The 19,839-nt window shown below is 43.0% G+C and overlaps 6 protein-coding genes across 6 annotated transcripts; 1 reads left to right on the forward strand and 5 right to left on the reverse strand.

Moving 5' to 3' along the window:
- Positions 1-75: 75 nt before the first annotated feature.
- Positions 76-990, reverse strand: LOC129094603 (odorant receptor 131-2-like; the record flags this gene model as incomplete). Its single annotated transcript, XM_054602849.1, has 1 exon — positions 76-990. A coding segment is annotated over exon 1 (915 nt), but the record flags the coding sequence as incomplete, so codon positions are not given.
- Positions 991-2,650: 1,660 nt separating this feature from the next.
- LOC129094594 (odorant receptor 131-2-like) lies at positions 2,651-3,565 on the reverse strand (the record flags this gene model as incomplete). Its single annotated transcript, XM_054602838.1, has 1 exon — positions 2,651-3,565. A coding segment is annotated over exon 1 (915 nt), but the record flags the coding sequence as incomplete, so codon positions are not given.
- A 2,055-nt stretch (positions 3,566-5,620) lies between these two features.
- Positions 5,621-9,000, forward strand: LOC129097436 (uncharacterized). Its single transcript, XM_054606293.1, is given in 4 exon segments — positions 5,621-6,115; positions 6,379-6,913; positions 6,966-8,921; positions 8,924-9,000. Coding segments are annotated over 4 exon segments (3,063 nt in total).
- A 1,893-nt stretch (positions 9,001-10,893) lies between these two features.
- Positions 10,894-11,808, reverse strand: LOC129094508 (odorant receptor 131-2-like; the record flags this gene model as incomplete). The annotated part of the gene is made up of 1 exon (XM_054602715.1): positions 10,894-11,808. A coding segment is annotated over exon 1 (915 nt), but the record flags the coding sequence as incomplete, so codon positions are not given.
- A 3,120-nt stretch (positions 11,809-14,928) lies between these two features.
- Positions 14,929-16,031, reverse strand: LOC129097443 (odorant receptor 131-2-like). The gene is made up of 2 exons (XM_054606307.1): positions 15,104-16,031; positions 14,929-14,945 (listed from the first exon to the last, which is right to left on the reverse strand). Exons 1-2 carry the CDS (start codon positions 16,029-16,031, stop codon positions 14,929-14,931), a joined length of 945 nt encoding a protein of 314 aa, XP_054462282.1.
- Positions 16,032-17,691: 1,660 nt separating this feature from the next.
- On the reverse strand, positions 17,692-18,606 carry LOC129094576 (odorant receptor 131-2-like; the record flags this gene model as incomplete). Its single annotated transcript, XM_054602812.1, has 1 exon — positions 17,692-18,606. A coding segment is annotated over exon 1 (915 nt), but the record flags the coding sequence as incomplete, so codon positions are not given.
- Between the last annotated feature and the right edge of the window lie 1,233 nt (positions 18,607-19,839).

A 19,839-nucleotide genomic window follows, 5' to 3' on the forward strand; every position in this document is an offset into this window, starting at 1 on the left:
GTGCTCAGTAGAATTTATTTTCTCTTTTTTATTAATGCATTGTGCTTTTTTTCTAAATCTAAATTTTTCAATATTTATTTTACACAAGCCAAAGCAGACATAGCTTTTCAGTGCATTAAAAAATGTTTCATCCCTGAAGCCGTAAATTAGGGGACTCAGGCATCTAGGAGCAAGACTAAAAGTTAAGTAGGTAAAGAATCTGACATTAAGAAATAATTCTAAACTAATCTGAAGTACAGCAGTTTCTATGAATGGGCACAACAGCTGGATGAGACAGAGCAGCAGCTGGAAAGCATGAAGAATTACAGTTTTGAGGCCTTTCCATGTTGAGCTTTTATTCTCTCCTGATGCAGCTTTGGCCACTTTCATTATTTTAACATAGCAGAATACAATAGTAATGCACATGAGCATTGTATAAATCAGAAATACACCTGCCCTTATATGATCCTGCCATCTGTATAAAATGAATATCTTCACAGAGCACACTCTGTACTGAGTGTAAAAGCTATGTGAGGCTGATGCAAAGAAGATGGAGAGAACAACAATAGAAGGAACAGAGCTGAGACCGTGAATGATGAGGATACAGTTCACAGTGCTTTTTTGGGAGCACAGCTCTCCATGGCGCAGGGGCATGCAAATGGCCACGTAGCGCTCCAGAGTCATTGCTGTCAAAGTAACTGGTGTGACTGTGAAATACAGAAGTACTACAACAGAGATAATGATGCATAACCAAACTGGCATGGTTAATCGAAAACAGCTCAAGATAAGCATTATATTAGACATGAACAATAAGAAGCTATCAGACAATAGTGTAACAGCAAATAAGATGTAGCGTGTAGTTTTGTAGAAGCACTCCTTTTTAAAAAAGGTTGTGATGAGCATCAAATTGATGCAAAGAAAAATCATCACAAGAATCTGCACAATAGGAACCTGTTCGTTGATCTGCCACCGTAAAGACTCTCCACCAACCAGCGAGCTGTTATCTGCCATATTTATAAGTTTTGAGGTACTGCCAAAGTCGAATAGACTTTAATTTTGCAAAGTATCTGTCAACAGAATATGTTATTCTTAACTGATAAAAAGTTAAGTCCAATGTCAAGTTTCTCTGAACTGCCAAAATGCTGGTTGAATACAGCAGTTTACCAACCGTAACACTATTTAAAGACAAATGTCTTCTGCTGAGCTCACTGCAGTCTTCTGAAAGAGGACTGTGCGCGCTGACTTTAAAGACTTAAACACCCAAGAATAACACCAAATGAAACTTTGTTATCATAATGTCATCATCGTCCCTTGCTGCTTGTTCCCCTCATTGGCTGACTGTTAGTACCGCAGAGACTGTGAAGATACCTCAACCGTTGGGCTCCTCTTGATGAGTTTTTAATATAGTTGTATTACTCAATAGCTACTTTAAGTGACTTTAATTCAGAAATAATCAATACATTTGCAGTTTGCGGCATAACACTTGCTGTTTGTTTATTCTCCCATTGCATGATTGAAATTTAACATAAAAAAACAGCAGCTAGGTGTAAAATCACAACATGCAATAATATTGGAATTGTTAAATCAGAGGTGACTAAAATCAAAGGAGATATTGTTTGGTTATTTTCCAATGTCTCTGATGAGTGGTCAACTTCAACAAAATGGGCATACAAGCATGTGCTGACCAGCCGGCACTGGTGTTCACAGAGATGTTCCACAGGTCCCTCACCCCGTCCGTTACTCCTTTATGCTTCAAACTGCCGACAGAGGTCCCCGTCCTGAAGAAACTTCATCCCAGCCGGTAGCTCTGACCTCTGTAGTGATGAAGTGCTTTGAGAGGCTCTTCATTGCCTCTAGATGATATTGTCTCATTGTTTCACCATTCATTTTTATTTTATTTTATCCATTGTTTTATTTCATCTATCTGTTAGATTCATTTTCATATGTATTTAATCTATTTGTTAGACTCGCTCTGGAGCATGGCAACTACGAATTTCCCTGTACGTTGTATTGTGTATGATTCCATATGCAACAATAAACTTGATTTGATTTTGTTTTAAAAATGTGTGTAATTCAGCATTTTACAAGGGGTTATGTTTTGGACTCTTTTTTGGCCAGACACAGTGACATCCTTTAGTCTCCAAATGTTACTTGGCATTAAATAACAAGTTTTATATGATCAATTTTAAGCCAGCATTTAAATTTAGGGGCCATTACTATTTCATAATGTCAAGTTTGAACAAACACTTAATTTGTTTTGCAAATTGGTAATACTGGTGTGGTGGTGTGCATGGATGAATGTGGTGGAGTGGTTTCCTCTTAATCAATATGCATGCAAGTCATTGTTTGTGAGAGATTGAAAAAAAATAGTAAATATTCACGACTTTAATGTCAACAGCATAAATAACAAATATGCGGCAGAGCAGTTATTAACTGTTAATACAGTCCTCCTTTTAACAGGTATGTCACATCTGTTGCTAGGGTTAAATGCAATAAGGGTCTAAATCAATATTACATATCACTTAACATTAACAGTTATACAATTAAGTTTATGATAATAAACTAAAAGCAAAACATGTAAAAGTGAATTTCAAACGTGCTCAGTAGAATTTATTTTCTCTTTTTTATTAATGCATTGTGCTTTTTTTCTGAATCTTAATTTTTCAATATTTATTTTACACAAGCCAAAGCAGACATAGCTTTTCAGTGCATTAAAAAATGTTTCATCCCTGAAGCCGTAAATGAGGGGACTCAGGCATCTGGGAGCAAGACTTAAAGTTAAGTAGTTAAAGTATCTGACATTAATGAATAATTTTAAACTAATCTGAAGTACAGCAGTTTCTATGAATGGACACAACAGCTGAATGAGACAGAGCAGCAGCTGGAAAGCATGAAGAATTACAGTTTTGAGGCCTTTCCATGTTGAGCTTTTATTCTCTCCTGATGCAGCTTTGGCCACTTTCATTATTTTAACATAGCAGAATACAATAGTAATGCACATGAGCATTGTATAAATCAGAAATACACCTGCCCTTATATGATCCTGCCATCTGTACAAAATGAATATCTCCACAGAGCACATTGTGTATTGAGTGTAAAAGCTATGTGAGGCTGATGCAAAGAAGATGGAGAGAACAACCATAAAAGGTACGGAGCTGAGACCGTGAATGATGAGGATACAGTTCACAGTGCTGCTTTGGGAGCACAGCTCTCCATGGCGCAGGGGCATGCAAATGGCCACGTAGCGCTCCAGAGTCATTGCTGTCAAAGTAACTGCTGTGACTGTGAAATACAGAAGTACTACAACAGAGATAATGATGCATAACCAAACTGGCATGGTTAATCCAAAATAGATTAAGAGGAGCATTATATCAGTCATAAACAATAAGAAGCTATCAGACAATAGTGTAACAGCGAATAAGATGTAGCGTGTAGTTTTGTAGAAGCACTCCTTTTTAAAAAAGGTTGTGATGAGCATCAAATTGATGCAAAGAAAAATCATCACAAGGATCTGCACAATAAGAACCTCTAAGTTGATCTGCCGCCGTAAAGACTCTCCACCAACCAGCGAGCTGTTATCTGCCATATTTATACGTTTCGAGGTACTGCCAAAGTCGAATAGACTTTAATTTTGCAAAGCATCTGTCAACAGAATATGTTATTCTTAACTGATAAAAAGTTAAGTCCAATGTCAAGTTTCTCTGAATCTTCCAAAATGCTGGTTGAATACAGCAGTTTACCAACCGTAACACTATTTAAAGACAAATGTCTTCTGCTGAGCTCACTGCAGTCTTCTGAAAGAGGACTGTGCGCGCTGACTTTAAAGACTTAAACACCCAAGAATAACACCAAATGAAACTTTGTTATCATAATGTCATCATCGTCCCTTGCTGCTTGTTCCCCTCATTGGCTGACTGTTAGTACCGCAGAGACTGTGAAGATACCTCAACCGTTGGGCTCCTCTTGATGAGTTTTTAATATAGTTGTATTACTCAATAGCTACTTTAAGTGACTTTAATTCAGAAATAATCCATACATTTGCAGTTTGCGGCATAACACTTGCTGTTTGTTTATTCTCCCATTGCATGTTTGAAACTTAACATAAAAAAACAGCAGCTAGGTGTAAAATCACAACATGCAATAATATTGGAATTGTTAAATCAGAGGTGACTAAAATCAAAGGAGATATTGTTTGGTCATTTTCCAATGTCTCTGATGAGTGGTCAACTTCAGCAAAATGGGCATACAAGCAAGTGCTGACCAGCCGGCACTGGTGTTCACAGAGATGTTCCACAGGTCCCTCACCCCGTCCGTTACTCCTTTATGCTTCAAACTGCCGACAGAGGTCCCCGTCCTGAAGAAACTTCATCCCAGCCGGTAGCTCTGACCTCTGTAGTGATGAAGTGCTTTGAGAGGCTCTTCATTGCCTCTAGATGATATTGTCTCATTGTTTCACCATTCATTTTTATTTTATTTTATCCATTGTTTTATTTCATCTATCTGTTAGATTCATTTTCATATGTATTTAATCTATTTGTTAGACTCGCTCTGGAGCATTGCAAATACGAATTTCCCTGTACGTTGTATTGTGTATGATTCCATATGCAACAATAAACTTGATTTGATTTTGTTTTAAAAATGTGTGTAATTCAGCATTTTACAAGGGGTTATGTTTTGGACTATTTTTTGGCCAGACACAGTGACATCCTTTAGTCTCCAAATGTTACTTGGCATTAAATAACAAGTTCTATTTCATTCTTACTGACCGCCAGAGGCAGTGCTTAACACTGGATGTTATCCATCGCGCATGCGCAGGTCGAGTATTTAATATCAACAAAGTCACACGTGACCGGGGATGACGTCGGGCCGCCCGTCTATATAAGGCCACGTCACTCTCCAAGATGTCCCTTGTATCTTCTCGCAGTAGCGAATACAGGTTTAGAGTAAGAGATAAGCTTGAATAAAAGCAATATAAGCCGGTGACTCTTTGCTGGTAGCCCTGCAACCGCATGGTTGGAGCCACGAATTCGTCCTCCAAGGGCTGCGATTAGTCACGCTCGGCTTTGTTTTGAACGCCGCATACCGGTGTTTTCGCCGGTGAGCTCGGCTCACGCTAGACTAACACAGCGTCTTCATCAGCTGTAGCGAAGGCTGCTAAGGTAAGTACTCTCTCTGTGTTAGCTTTAAAGTTAAGTAAGATAAGGGGATTCTGGTTTCGGCACCCGCTTAAGCTTACGTTTTGTTTTGATTGCCTCGCTGCATCGGAGATTGCCATTACCGGCGTCTGCTGCCTTTTGTGGCAACTTTCGTGTTAATTAAAGGCTCCCAGAGTGTTTTCGCTCGTTAGAGCGTGTACTCCCTTATTTGGAATTAAAGAGCAGAAGCTCCCCATTACGGTTGAGGCTAATGGGTAAATAAAAAAAAAAATTAATTCATTTTGAAAAAAAAAAAAAAAAAAAAAAAAAAAAACAGAACTCTGTTTTAGTTTGAGTTTCTTACATTGAGCAGTTTGCTGCACTTTTGTTAAATTATTACTGTTGGGTGCTTTCGCCTATTAGTAACTACTTTACTCTGGGAATATACTATTTTTTGATAGCTTATTTCCCCCAACATGTTAGGCTCACATGGTTGCCGCACTTGCATGGCTCCACTGCTAGCCCTAGATGGACATGATGAATGCCCCGCATGCCTCGGTGTGGTCCACCTGAGAGAGGGGCTGTCCGACAATCAGTGTATGAATTGCAGTTTCATGCCACATGGGCTGAAAGTGGCAAGACTAGCCGAGGTGGAAGGACCTCAGGTTGAAGGTGAGCTTCCCCCGCCTGGAAGAGAACCAGTGGTACGAGTACGCTCCCCACCCAGGGCTGCCCCGCCCAGGAAGAAGGCTAGGAAGGCTGACGGTTATGCTGCCAAAGTGGACAAGCTAGAGTCAGAGTTCGCTGAGATTAAGAGTTTGCTCTATAACCTTCAGCCAGTCAGGTTGGCGTCAATCTCTCAGGCTGAGGCTCCAACTACACCAGAATGGGACGGAGATGCTCTGTCTACGAGGGCTTCCTGTAGCCAGTTCTATGAAGACAGGCCGGGACAGGGCGAGGTAGAGGCTTCTACCCAGGCTTCTGAAGGCGGCTCCCAACATGTAGGGAGTGGGTCTAGGGCAGGCTCAGAAGCTTCCCCGGCCACGGTTAAGCCAGTGGTCCGAATGGCACTGGCACGCTTAGGGTTGGATGAGGCTCCAGCAGATATCGCTCCAGCTAGTGCATTCTTTAGGCGTGTCCCGCCACAAGATACTTTTTCTGTGCCTCCCTCCCAGCCATATATTGAGGAGCTTCACAGATGCTGGCCAGACCCCAGATCTCTATCTCATCACACCAGTGACAGCAGGGCCTTGGCTCAATGCAGAATGCCAGCAAGCATGGACTCGACCGAATGCCAGCCGTAGAGCCGACCATTGCCTCCCTCATTGTGGCACCAGAAGAGGTGTTGAGGCCGAATGCTCGCTGTCCCAGGCCACAGTGTCGCATCACTGATGACCTGTTAACAAAGTGCTACGACACAGCGGCACGTATGGGCCGTATCGGGAACTCCTTGTCCCATTTGATATTGGCCCTGTCTCAGTCCTTGCAATCATCCAGTACAGATGCTTCAGTGCAGAGTCTAAGTGACACGTCTTTGCAGGCATTTGCCTTCATGACCAGAGAGCTTGGTAGGCTGATGGCGTCGCTTACGCTGGCTCGCCGCCAGGTATGGCTGGCCCAGTCCCCATTATCAGAGCCATGCCGGAGGACCCTTCGCACTCTCCCCGTAGTTCCGGGAGAGCTGTTTGGCCCAGCAGCACAACAGGCCTTGGATCGTGGCATCCAGGCTAACCAGACACGGCAGCAGTTTGCTAGCCTTCGGGGAGCTGCATCCCAACCGAGGCAGCAGCCTCCACAAGGTTATGGCACCAATCGTCCTCTGCCGCTAGCACGTCCTAGTGGTTATTCCAGGACCTCACCAGCTCCTGAGCGACCCTATCAACCCCGTCGGGCTCCCACAAGGCCAGCACCACAGGCACAGAGGGGTCGGGGGTCGGGGTTTCCCCCCTCCAGGCCCCCAAGAGGGCGTGGGGGCAGGTACTGACGGCTCATGGCCGGGCGTCGGGCGCTTCACCCAGCAGCACCTAATCTGCTGGGGAAGTTGCACTACAGACCCTTGGGTGGTGACCACGCTTTCCCAAGGGTACAATCTCCAATTCCGACGCCGGCCCCCAGTTTTCAGGGGGATCAGACTGACTACAGTCAGCGATCCCACAAAGCGACAGGCCCTCAGCCAGGAGGTATCCACCCTCCTGGAGAAGAAGGCCATCGAGATCGTAGATCCTCAGACACAGCAAGGTGGGTTTTACTCAGTGTATTTTTTAGTTCCAAAAGAGGGTGGGTTTCGCCCTATACTGGACTTACGAGGGCTGAACAGTTTTCTGAAAGTATTGCCCTTTCACATGCTAAAGACAGCGGAAGTGCTCCAGGCCGTCGCACGGCAAAGCTGGTTCACATCAATAGATCTAGAGGATGCATACTTTCACGTCCCGATAGCACCACATCACAGGCCATACCTGCGCTTTGCATTCGAAGGGCGGGCCTACCAGTACAGGGTCCTCCCATTCGGGTTATCCCTAGCCCCACGGATCTTCACAAGGTGCATGCGGGCAGCGCTCGCACCAATGCAAGCCACCGGAATACAAATCCTCCCTTATCTGGACGATTGGCTTATTTGCGCTCCAACCCGGCAACAGGCAGAGCAGGACACCACAGCCCTCCTAGGCCATGTGGGAAGGTTGGGTCTTACAGTCAACTACGGCAAAAGTTGTCTAATACCCAGCCAACAGGTATTATTCCTTGGCATAACCCTGGACTCCGTCCAAATGCTTGCCTTCCCGTCTCCACGGCGGGTAGAGGCCATACTCCAGATCCTCCTGCATTTTCGGGAGGACAGGAGGGTAAGGTACAGCCTTTTTCTCAGGCTGTTGGGAATGTTGACGTCAGTAACGTCAATAGTGCCACTGGGCCTCCTTCACTTGCGGCCGTTCCAAGTTTGGACCAATGGCCTCCACTTAGATCCAAGGTTGCACGGATCCAGGAAGGTCAGGGTGTCCAGTCAATGCCTCCTGGCATTACAACCCTGGAGACGCAGGGCATATCTTGCCAAAGGTGTCGCACTAGGTTCGATCCCCTCACGCCGCGAAGTGGTGGTGACCGATGCTTCGCTCTCTGGCTGGGGGGCAGTGTGGCAGCACAGGGCAGTGAGAGGGCTCTGGAGTGCGCCGCACAGGACACAGCACATAAATGTGCTCGAGCTCCGTGCTATTTATTTAGCGCTCCACCAATTCCTGCCATATTTGAGGGGCAGACATGTTCTGGTACGATGCGACAACAAGTCAGCTGTCTACAATGTGAACCACCAAGGGGGCACAAGGTCGGCTCAGTCATTACAGGTTGCACAGCAACTTCTTGTATGGGCTCTCCCTTACTTTTCCAGCCTCAGGGCTATGTACCTTCCAGGGCCACAGAATACGGTGGCAGACTTTCTTTCACGCCAGAAACCTCCGTCGGGGGAGTGGCGACTCCACCCAGAGGTAGTAGAGGCAATTTGGAGCAAATACGGCACAGCAGAGGTAGACCTGTTTGCTTCAGAGTCCACAACACATTGCCCTCTCTGGTTCTCTCTGTCAGAGACGAGTCCGATGGGACAGGATGCCTTGGCACATCCATGGCCACGTCAACTCCTTTATGCCTTCCCGCCATTTCCACTGATAGGGTTAACTCTACACAGAGTTCAGAAGGGGAACCACAGACTCCTGCTGGTTGCCCCAAACTGGCCAGGGAGACCTTGGTTTCCAGTAATGTACAGGCTGCTAGACGGAGATCCATGGTGCCTGCCGAAGAGGCGGGACCTGCTCTCACAGCTGGGGGCCACATCTGGCACCCCAGACCAGAGTGCCTGCAGCTATGGGTTTGGCCCTTGAGGGGCCTGATCCACTTATAATGGAATGCGACCAGGAGGTAGTTCAAACCATTATGGACTCAAGAGCTCCCTCCACCAGGGCACTTTATGCTAACAGGTGGAAGATATTTGCAAAGTGGTGTGAGGTACAGAAAGAGGTACCGGAGTGCTCCTCAGTGCCAATGATACTGCGTTTTTTGCAGTCCTTACTGGAAAGGAAGCTATCTGCTTCCACTTTAAGAGTGTATGTGGCTGCCATTTCAGCCAGGCACATTAAGGTTGATAGCCGGACGGTGGGGTCTCATTCTTTGGTGACCCGATTTCTTAAAGGAGCCCAGCGGAGGAACCCCCACGGGCTGTCAAGGTTCCCTTATGGGACCTACCTCTGGTACTTGGAGCCCTCCGTCTCCCCCCGTTTGAGCCCTTGGACCAGGCGCCACTGAAATGGCTGTCGGCGAAGGTGGCCTTCCTTCTGGCGATCGTGTCAGCCAAGCGTGTGAGCGAGCTTCATGCGTTGTCAGTGAGTGAAGAGTGTATACGCTGGAACTCAGATGGCACAGGGGTGGCACTGTGGCCTAACCCATCTTTTTTCCAAAGAGGCTGTCTTCGGCCCACTATAATCAGGTCATAGAGCTAGCAGCTTATGGCCCCTCACACCCACCGGATGAGGAAGCTAGTTCAGCAGAACTACTCTGCCCGGTGAGAGCCTTGAGATGTTACATACAGGAAACTGCCGGTTTTCGCCAGTCTGATGGCCTGTTTGTCTGCTACGGGGGCCCGAGGAAGGGGCAAGCGCTGTCCAGACAGAGGCTTTCGAAGTGGGTGGTGGAGGTAATTGAGGAGGCATACAAGTCAAGAGGACTGCCTTTGCCTCTTAAGATCAGAGGCCATTCCACCAGGAGTGTCTCCACCTCCTGGGCAGCACTACGAGGAGTGCCTCTAGGTGAGATTTGTGCCGCGGCCTCCTGGGCTTCAGCGTGCACCTTTGCCCGATTTTACAGGGTCAATGTAGCTGCTCACCACGCAGTGGCTGCAGCTGTTATTCAGGAACCCTCAGGCCCTTCCTAATAGGTGGGTACAGGATTCCTCGTGACTACGTTGGTAATAGTCATCCAGTGTTAAGCACTGCCTCTGGCGGTCAGTAAGAATGAAATAGAACGAGAGTTACGTATGTAACTACGGTTCTATGAATTCTGGATGACCGCCAGAGTTCTCTGTCACTCGGAATCTTGCGAGAAGATTCTGAAGGGACATCTTGGAGAGTGACGTGGCCTTATATAGACGGGCGGCCCGACGTCATCCCCGGTCACGTGTGACTTTGTTGATATTAAATACTCGACCTGCGCATGCGCGATGGATAACATCCAGTGTTAAGCACTGCCTCTGGCGGTCATCCAGAATTCATAGAACCGTAGTTACATACGTAACTCTCGTTTTATATGATCAATTTTCAGCCAGCATTTAAATTGAGGGGCCATTACTATTTCATAATGTCAAGTTTGAACAAACACTTAATTTGTTTTGCAAATTGGTAATACTGGTGTGGTGGTGTGCATGGATGAATGTGGTGGAGTGGTTTCCTCTTAATCAATATGCATGCAAGTCATTGTTTGTGAGAGATTGAAAAAAAATAGTAAATATTCACGACTTTAATGTCAACAGCATAAATAACAAATATGCGGCAGAGCAGTTATTTACTGTTAATACAGTCCATCTTTTAACAGGTATGTCACATCTGTTGCTAGGGTTAAATGCAATAAGGGTCTAAATCAATATTACATATCACTTAACATTAACAGTTATACAATTACGTTTATGATAATAAACTAAAAGCAAAACATGTAAAAGTGAATTTCAAACGTGCTCAGTAGAATTTATTTTCTCTTTTTTATTAATGCATTGTGCTTTTTTTCTGAATCTTAATTTTTCAATATTTATTTTACACAAGCCAAAGCAGACATAGCTTTTCAGTGCATTAAAAAATGTTTCATCCCTGAAGCCGTAAATGAGGGGACTCAGGCATCTGGGAGCAAGCCTTAAAGTTAAGTAGTTAAAGTATCTGACATTAATGAATAATTCTAAACTAATCTGAAGTACAGCAGTTTCTATGAATGGGCACAACAGCTGGATGAGACAGAGCAGCAGCTGGAAAGCATGAAGAATTACAGTTTTGAGGCCTTTCCATGTTGAGCTTTTATTCTCTCCTGATGCAGCTTTGGCCACTTTCATTATTTTAACATAGCAGAATACAATAGTAATGCACATGAGCATTGTATAAATCAGAAATACACCTGCCCTTATATGATCCTGCCATCTGTACAAAATGAATATCTCCACAGAGCACATTGTGTATTGAGTGTAAAAGCTATGTGAGGCTGATGCAAAGAAGATGGAGAGAACAACCATAAAAGGTACGGAGCTGAGACCGTGAATGATGAGGATACAGTTCACAGTGCTGCTTTGGGAGCACAGCTCTCCATGGCGCAGGGGCATGCAAATGGCCACGTAGCGCTCCAGAGTCATTGCTGTCAAAGTAACTGGTGTGACTGTGAAAAACAGAAGTACTACAAGAGAGATAATGATGCATAACCAAACTGGCATGGTTAATTGAAAATGGATTAAGAGGAGCATTATATTAGACATGAACAATAAGAAGCTATCAGACAATAGTGTAACAGCAAATAAGATGTAGCGTGTAGTTTTGTAGAAGCACTCCTTTTTAAAAAAGGTTGTGATGAGCATCAAATTGATGCAAAGAAAAACCATCACAAGGATCTGCACAATAATGACCTGTTCGTTGATCTGCCGCCGTAAAGACTCTCCACCAACCAGCGAGCTGTTATCTGCCATATTTATACGTTTCGAGGTACTGCCAAAGTCGAATAGACTTTAATTTTGCAAAGCATCTGTCAAAAGAATATGTTATTCTTAACTGATAAAAAGTTAAGTCCAATGTCAAGTTTCTCTGAACTGCCAAAATGCTGGTTGAATACAGCAGTTTACCAACCGTAACACTATTTAAAGACAAATGTCTTCTGCTGAGCTCACTGCAGTCTTCTGAAAGAGGACTGTGCGCGCTGACTTTAAAGACTTAAACACCCAAGAATAACACCAAATGAAACTTTGTTATCATAATGTCATCATCGTCCCTTGCTGCTTGTTCCCCTCATTGGCTGACTGTTAGTACCGCAGAGACTGTGAAGATACCTCAACTGTTGGGCTCCTCTTGATGAGTTTTTAATATAGTTGTATTACTCAATAGCTACTTTAAGTGACTTTAATTCAGAAATAATCCATACATTTGCAGTTTGCGGCATAACACTTGCTGTTTGTTTATTCTCCCATTGCATGTTTGAAATTTAACATAAAAAAACAGCAGCTAGGTGTAAAATCACAACATGCAATAATATTGGAATTGTTAAATCAGAGGTGACTAAAATCAAAGGAGATATTGTTTGGTCATTTTCCAATGTCTCTGATGAGTGGTCAACTTCAGCAAAATGGGCATACAAGCAAGTGCTGACCAGCCGGCACTGGTGTTCACAGAGATGTTCCACAGGTCCCTCACCCCGTCCGTTACTCCTTTATGCTTCAAACTGCCGACAGAGGTCCCCGTCCTGAAGAAACTTCATCCCAGCCGGTAGCTCTGACCTCTGTAGTGATGAAGTGCTTTGAGAGGCTCTTCATTGCCTCTAGATGATATTGTCTCATTGTTTCACCATTCATTTTTATTTTATTTTATCCATTGTTTTATTTCATCTATCTGTTAGATTCATTTTCATATGTATTTAATCTATTTGTTAGACTCGCTCTGGAGCATTGCAAATACGAATTTCCCTGTACGTTGTATTGTGTATGATTCCATATGCAACAATAAACTTGATTTGATTTTGTTTTTGAACGCGCTGTCTCTAAACAACTGTCTTCCTACCTCCACCAGAACAACCTCTTGGACCCCCACCAGTCCGGGTTCAAGGTGGGTCACTCGTCAGAGACGGCCCTCCTTGCGGTGACAGAGTCGCTTCACGCTGCGAGAGCGAACTCTCTCTCCTCTGTCCTGATTCTCCTGGACCTGTCAGCGGCGTTTGACACAGTGAACCACCAGATCCTCCTCTCCACCCTCGAGGGGATGGGCGTCTCAGGCTCTGCACTCTCCCTGCTTGCATCCTACCTGACAGGCCGATCCTACCAGGTGACATGGAGGGGGGCCGTGTCAGAACCACGCACGCTGACTACGGGGGTTCCACAAGGTTCAGTTCTGGGCCCCCTTCTCTTCTCGCTCTACACAACATCTCTGGGTTCTGTTATTCGCTCCCATGACTTCTCCTACCATTGTTATGCCGATGACACCCAGCTGGTCTTGTCATTTCCTCCCGGTGACACCCAAGTGGAGGCACGCATTGCTGCGTGCTTGGCTGACATCTCGAAGTGGATGGCGACACACCACCTGAAGCTGAACCTGGACAAAACCGAGCTACTCTTCCTCCCGGGGAAGGGTTGCCCGCACCGAGACCTGTCCATCACCATTGATGATGCCGTGGTGACGCCAACTCGGACTGTGAGGAATCTGGGTGTGACCCTCGACGACCAACTGTCGTTCTCAGCAAACATTGCATCGGTCACACGCTCCTGCAGATTCCTCCTCTACAACATCAGGAGGATTCGCCCCTTCCTCACTGAGGAGACGGCGCAGGTGCTCATCCAGGCTCTGGTCATCTCCCGCCTGGACTACTGCAACTCACTACTTGCTGGAGCCCCGGCGTCGGCCATCAGACCTCTGGAGCTTGTCCAGAAAGCTGCAGCACGTCTGGTGTTCAATCGCCCCAAGTTCTCTCACACAACTTCCCTTCTCCGTTCCCTACACTGGCTCCCTGTAAGAGCTCGCATCCAGTTTAAGACTCTGGTGCTAGCCTACAGGGCAGTGAAAGGAACAGCTCCTTCCTATCTCCAGGCCTTGGTCAAGCCCTACACCCCTGCCCGACCACTTCGCTCTGCTGCCTCGGGTCGATTGGTTTCCCCGTCGCTCAGAGGTCCCTGCGGCCGATCCACCCGGTCACAGCTTTTTTCTGTCCTGGCCCCTCAGTGGTGGAATGAACTCCCCACTGACGTCAGGACAGCAGAGTCGCTGCCCATCTTTAGGCGCAGGCTGAAAACTCACCTCTTCAGGAAGTACTACCCGGAGCCTTCCTCGTAGCACTTATGGCACTCGTATTAGTTGCTGCACTTACTGTATTCGTATCAGTTCGCTGCACTTATTGAATTTGTATTTGTTTACTGCACTTATCCTATTCGTAGTAGTTTGTAGCACTTACTATATTCGGATTAGTCTGTTGCAATTATTGTTTTCGTAGTAATCTGCCTCTGCACTATACTTTTGCTCTGGCTTATACTTTGAGATGCTTGTTTAAGAAAGGAGATGCACTTATGACTTCTGGTGACTAGTAGTTCTCTTGAATACCTATGTTGAATACACTTCCTGTAAGTCGCTTTGGATAAAAGCGTCTGCTAAATGACTGTAATGTAATGTAATGTAATGTAATGTTTTAAAAATGTGTGTAATTCAGCATTTTACAAGGGGTTATGTTTTGGACTATTTTTTGGCCGGACACAGTGACATCCTTTAGTCTCCAAATGTTACTTGGCATTAAATAACAAGTTTAATATGATCAATTTTCAGCCAGCATTTAAATTTAGGGGCCATTACTATTTCATAATGTCAAGTTTGAACAAACACTTAATTTGTTTTGCAAATTGGTAATACTGGTGTGGTGGTGTGCATGGATGAATGTGGTGGAGTGGTTTCCTCTTAATCAATATGCATGCAAGTCATTGTTTGTGAGAGATTGAAAAACAATAGTAAATATTCACGACTTTAATGTCAACAGCATAAATAACAAATATGCGGCAGAGCAGTTATTTACTGTTAATACAGTCCTCCTTTTAACAGGTATGTCACATCTGTTGCTAGGGTTAAATGCTACAACGGTCTAAATCAATATTACATATAACTTAACATTAACAGTTATACAATTAAGTTTATGATAATAAACTAAAAGCAAAACATGTAAAAGTGAATTTCAAACTTGCTCAGTAGAATTTATTTTCTCTTTTTTATTAATGCATTGTGCTTTTTTTCTGAATCTACATTTTTCAATATTTCTTTTACACAAGCCAAAGCAGACATAGCTTTTAAGCGCATTAAAAAATGTTTCATCCCTGAAGCCGTAAATGAGGGGACTCAGGCATTTGGGAGAAAGACTTAAAGTTAAGTAGTTAACGTATCTGACATCAATAAATAATTTTAAACTAATATGAAGTACAGCAGATTCTATGAATGGACACCACATCTGGATGAGACAGAGCAGCAGCTGGAAAGCATGAAGAATTACAGTTTTGAGGCCTTTCCATGTTGAGTTTTTATTCTCTCCTGATGCAGCTTTGGCCACTTTCATTATTTTAACATAGCAGAATACAATAGTAATGCACATGAGCATGAAATATAACTGATATACACCTGCCCTAATATGATCCTGCCATCTGTACACAATGAATATCTCCACAGAGCACACTCTGTACTGAGTGTAAAAGCTATGGGAGGCTGATGCAAAGAAGATGGAGAGAACAACAATACAAGGTACGGAGCTGAGACCGTGAATGATGAGGATACAGTTCACAGTGCTGCTTTGGGAGCACAGCTCTCCATGGCGCAGGGGCATGCAAATGGCCACGTAGCGCTCCAGAGTCATTGCTGTCAAAGTAACTGGTGTGACTGTGAAATACAGAATAACTACAACAGAGATAATGATGCATAACCAAACTGGCATGGTTAATCTAAAATAGCTCAAGAGGAGCATTATATTAGACATGAACAATAAGAAGCTATCAGACAATAGTGTAACAGCAAATAAGATGTAGCGTGTAGTTTTGTAGAAGCACTCCTTTTTAAAAAAGGTTGTGATGAGCATCAAATTGATGGAAAGAAAAATCATCACAAGGATCTGCACAATAAGAACCTCTAAGTTGATCTGCCGCCGTAAAGACTCTCCACCAACCAGCGAGCTGTTATCTGCCATATTTATACGTTTCGAGGTACTGCCAAAGCCGAATAGACTTTAATTTTGCAAAGCATCTGTCAACAGAATATGTTATTCTTAACTGATAAAAAGTTAAGTCCAATGTCAAGTTTCTCTGAACTGCCAAAATGCTGGTTTAATACAGCAGTTTACCAACCGTAACACTATTTAAAGACAAATGTCTTCTGCTGAGCTCACTGCAGTCTTCTGAAAGAGAGCTGTGCACGCTGACTTTAAAGACTTAAACACCCAAGAATAACACCAAATGAAACTTTCTTATCATAATGTCATCATCGTCCCTTGCTGCTTGTTCCCCTCATTGGCTGACTGTTAGTACCGCAGAGACTGTGAAGATACCTCAACCGTTGGGCTCCTCTTGATGAGTTTTTAATATAGTTGTATTACTCAATAGCTACTTTAAGTGACTTTAATTCAGAAATAATCAATACATTTGCAGTTTGCGGCATAACACTTGCTGTTTGTTTATTCTCCCATTGCATGATTGAAATTTAACATAAAAAAACAGCAGCTAGGTGTAAAATCACAACATGCAATAATATTGGAATTGTTAAATCAGAGGTGACTAAAATCAAAGGAGATATTGTTTGGTTATTTTCCAATGTCTCTGATGAGTGGTCAACTTCAACAAAATGGGCATACAAGCATGTGCTGACCAGCCGGCACTGGTGTTCACAGAGATGTTCCACAGGTCCCTCACCCCGTCCGTTACTCCTTTATGCTTCAAACTGCCGACAGAGGTCCCCGTCCTGAAGAAACTTCATCCCAGCCGGTAGCTCTGACCTCTGTAGTGATGAAGTGCTTTGAGAGGCTCTTCATTGCCTCTAGATGATATTGTCTCATTGTTTCACCATTCATTTTTATTTTATTTTATCCATTGTTTTATTTCATCTATCTGTTAGATTCATTTTCATATGTATTTAATCTATTTGTTAGACTCGCTCTGGAGCATGGCAACTACGAATTTCCCTGTACGTTGTATTGTGTATGATTCCATATGCAACAATAAACTTGATTTGATTTTGTTTTAAAAATGTGTGTAATTCAGCATTTTACAAGGGGTTATGTTTTGGACTCTTTTTTGTCCAGACACAGTGACATCCTTTAGTCTCCAAATGTTACTTGGCATTAAATAACAAGTTTTATATGATCAATTTTAAGCCAGCATTTAAATTTAGGGGCCATTACTATTTCATAATGTCAAGTTTGAACAAACACTTAATTTGTTTTGCAAATTGGTAATACTGGTGTGGTGGTGTGCATGGATGAATGTGGTGGAGTGGTTTCCTCTTAATCAATATGCATGCAAGTCATTGTTTGTGAGAGATTGAAAAAAAATAGTAAATATTCACGACTTTAATGTCAACAGCATAAATAACAAATATGCGGCAGAGCAGTTATTTACTGTTAATACAGTCCTCCTTTTAACAGGTATGTCACATCTGTTGCTAGGGTTAAATGCAATAAGGGTCTAAATCAATATTACATATCACTTAACATTAACAGTTATACAATTAAGTTTATGATAATAAACTAAAAGCAAAACATGTAAAAGTGAATTTCAAACGTGCTCAGTAGAATTTATTTTCTCTTTTTTATTAATGCATTGTGCTTTTTTTCTGAATCTTAATTTTTCAATATTTATTTTACACAAGCCAAAGCAGACATAGCTTTTCAGTGCATTAAAAAATGTTTCATCCCTGAAGCCGTAAATGAGGGGACTCAGGCATCTGGGAGCAAGACTTAAAGTTAAGTAGTTAAAGTATCTGACATTAATGAATAATTTTAAACTAATCTGAAGTACAGCAGTTTCTATGAATGGACACAACAGCTGAATGAGACAGAGCAGCAGCTGGAAAGCATGAAGAATTACAGTTTTGAGGCCTTTCCATGTTGAGCTTTTATTCTCTCCTGATGCAGCTTTGGCCACTTTCATTATTTTAACATAGCAGAATACAATAGTAATGCACATGAGCATTGTATAAATCAGAAATACACCTGCCCTTATATGATCCTGCCATCTGTACAAAATGAATATCTCCACAGAGCACATTGTGTATTGAGTGTAAAAGCTATGTGAGGCTGATGCAAAGAAGATGGAGAGAACAACCATAAAAGGTACGGAGCTGAGACCGTGAATGATGAGGATACAGTTCACAGTGCTGCTTTGGGAGCACAGCTCTCCATGGCGCAGGGGCATGCAAATGGCCACGTAGCGCTCCAGAGTCATTGCTGTCAAAGTAACTGCTGTGACTGTGAAATACAGAAGTACTACAACAGAGATAATGATGCATAACCAAACTGGCATGGTTAATCTAAAATAGATTAAGAGGAGCATTATATCAGTCATAAACAATAAGAAGCTATCAGACAATAGTGTAACAGCGAATAAGATGTAGCGTGTAGTTTTGTAGAAGCACTCCTTTTTAAAAAAGGTTGTGATGAGCATCAAATTGATGCAAAGAAAAATCATCACAAGGATCTGCACAATAAGAACCTCTAAGTTGATCTGCCGCCGTAAAGACTCTCCACCAACCAGCGAGCTGTTATCTGCCATATTTATACGTTTCGAGGTACTGCCAAAGTCGAATAGACTTTAATTTTGCAAAGCATCTGTCAACAGAATATGTTATTCTTAACTGATAAAAAGTTAAGTCCAATGTCAAGTTTCTCTGAATCTTCCAAAATGCTGGTTGAATACAGCAGTTTACCAACCGTAACACTATTTAAAGACAAATGTCTTCTGCTGAGCTCACTGCAGTCTTCTGAAAGAGGACTGTGCGCGCTGACTTTAAAGACTTAAACACCCAAGAATAACACCAAATGAAACTTTGTTATCATAATGTCATCATCGTCCCTTGCTGCTTGTTCCCCTCATTGGCTGACTGTTAGTACCGCAGAGACTGTGAAGATACCTCAACCGTTGGGCTCCTCTTGATGAGTTTTTAATATAGTTGTATTACTCAATAGCTACTTTAAGTGACTTTAATTCAGAAATAATCCATACATTTGCAGTTTGCGGCATAACACTTGCTGTTTGTTTATTCTCCCATTGCATGTTTGAAACTTAACATAAAAAAACAGCAGCTAGGTGTAAAATCACAACATGCAATAATATTGGAATTGTTAAATCAGAGGTGACTAAAATCAAAGGAGATATTGTTTGGTCATTTTCCAATGTCTCTGATGAGTGGTCAACTTCAGCAAAATGGGCATACAAGCAAGTGCTGACCAGCCGGCACTGGTGTTCACAGAGATGTTCCACAGGTCCCTCACCCCGTCCGTTACTCCTTTATGCTTCAAACTGCCGACAGAGGTCCCCGTCCTGAAGAAACTTCATCCCAGCCGGTAGCTCTGACCTCTGTAGTGATGAAGTGCTTTGAGAGGCTCTTCATTGCCTCTAGATGATATTGTCTCATTGTTTCACCATTCATTTTTATTTTATTTTATCCATTGTTTTATTTCATCTATCTGTTAGATTCATTTTCATATGTATTTAATCTATTTGTTAGACTCGCTCTGGAGCATTGCAAATACGAATTTCCCTGTACGTTGTATTGTGTATGATTCCATATGCAACAATAAACTTGATTTGATTTTGTTTTAAAAATGTGTGTAATTCAGCATTTTACAAGGGGTTATGTTTTGGACTATTTTTTGGCCAGACACAGTGACATCCTTTAGTCTCCAAATGTTACTTGGCATTAAATAACAAGTTTTATATGATCAATTTTCAGCCAGCATTTAAATTTAGGGGCCATTACTATTTCATAATGTCAAGTTTGAACAA

This window comes from Anoplopoma fimbria, chromosome 1, assembly GCF_027596085.1.
Source record: "Anoplopoma fimbria isolate UVic2021 breed Golden Eagle Sablefish chromosome 1, Afim_UVic_2022, whole genome shotgun sequence".
In the NCBI taxonomy this organism is placed as follows: domain Eukaryota; kingdom Metazoa; phylum Chordata; class Actinopteri; order Perciformes; family Anoplopomatidae; genus Anoplopoma; species Anoplopoma fimbria.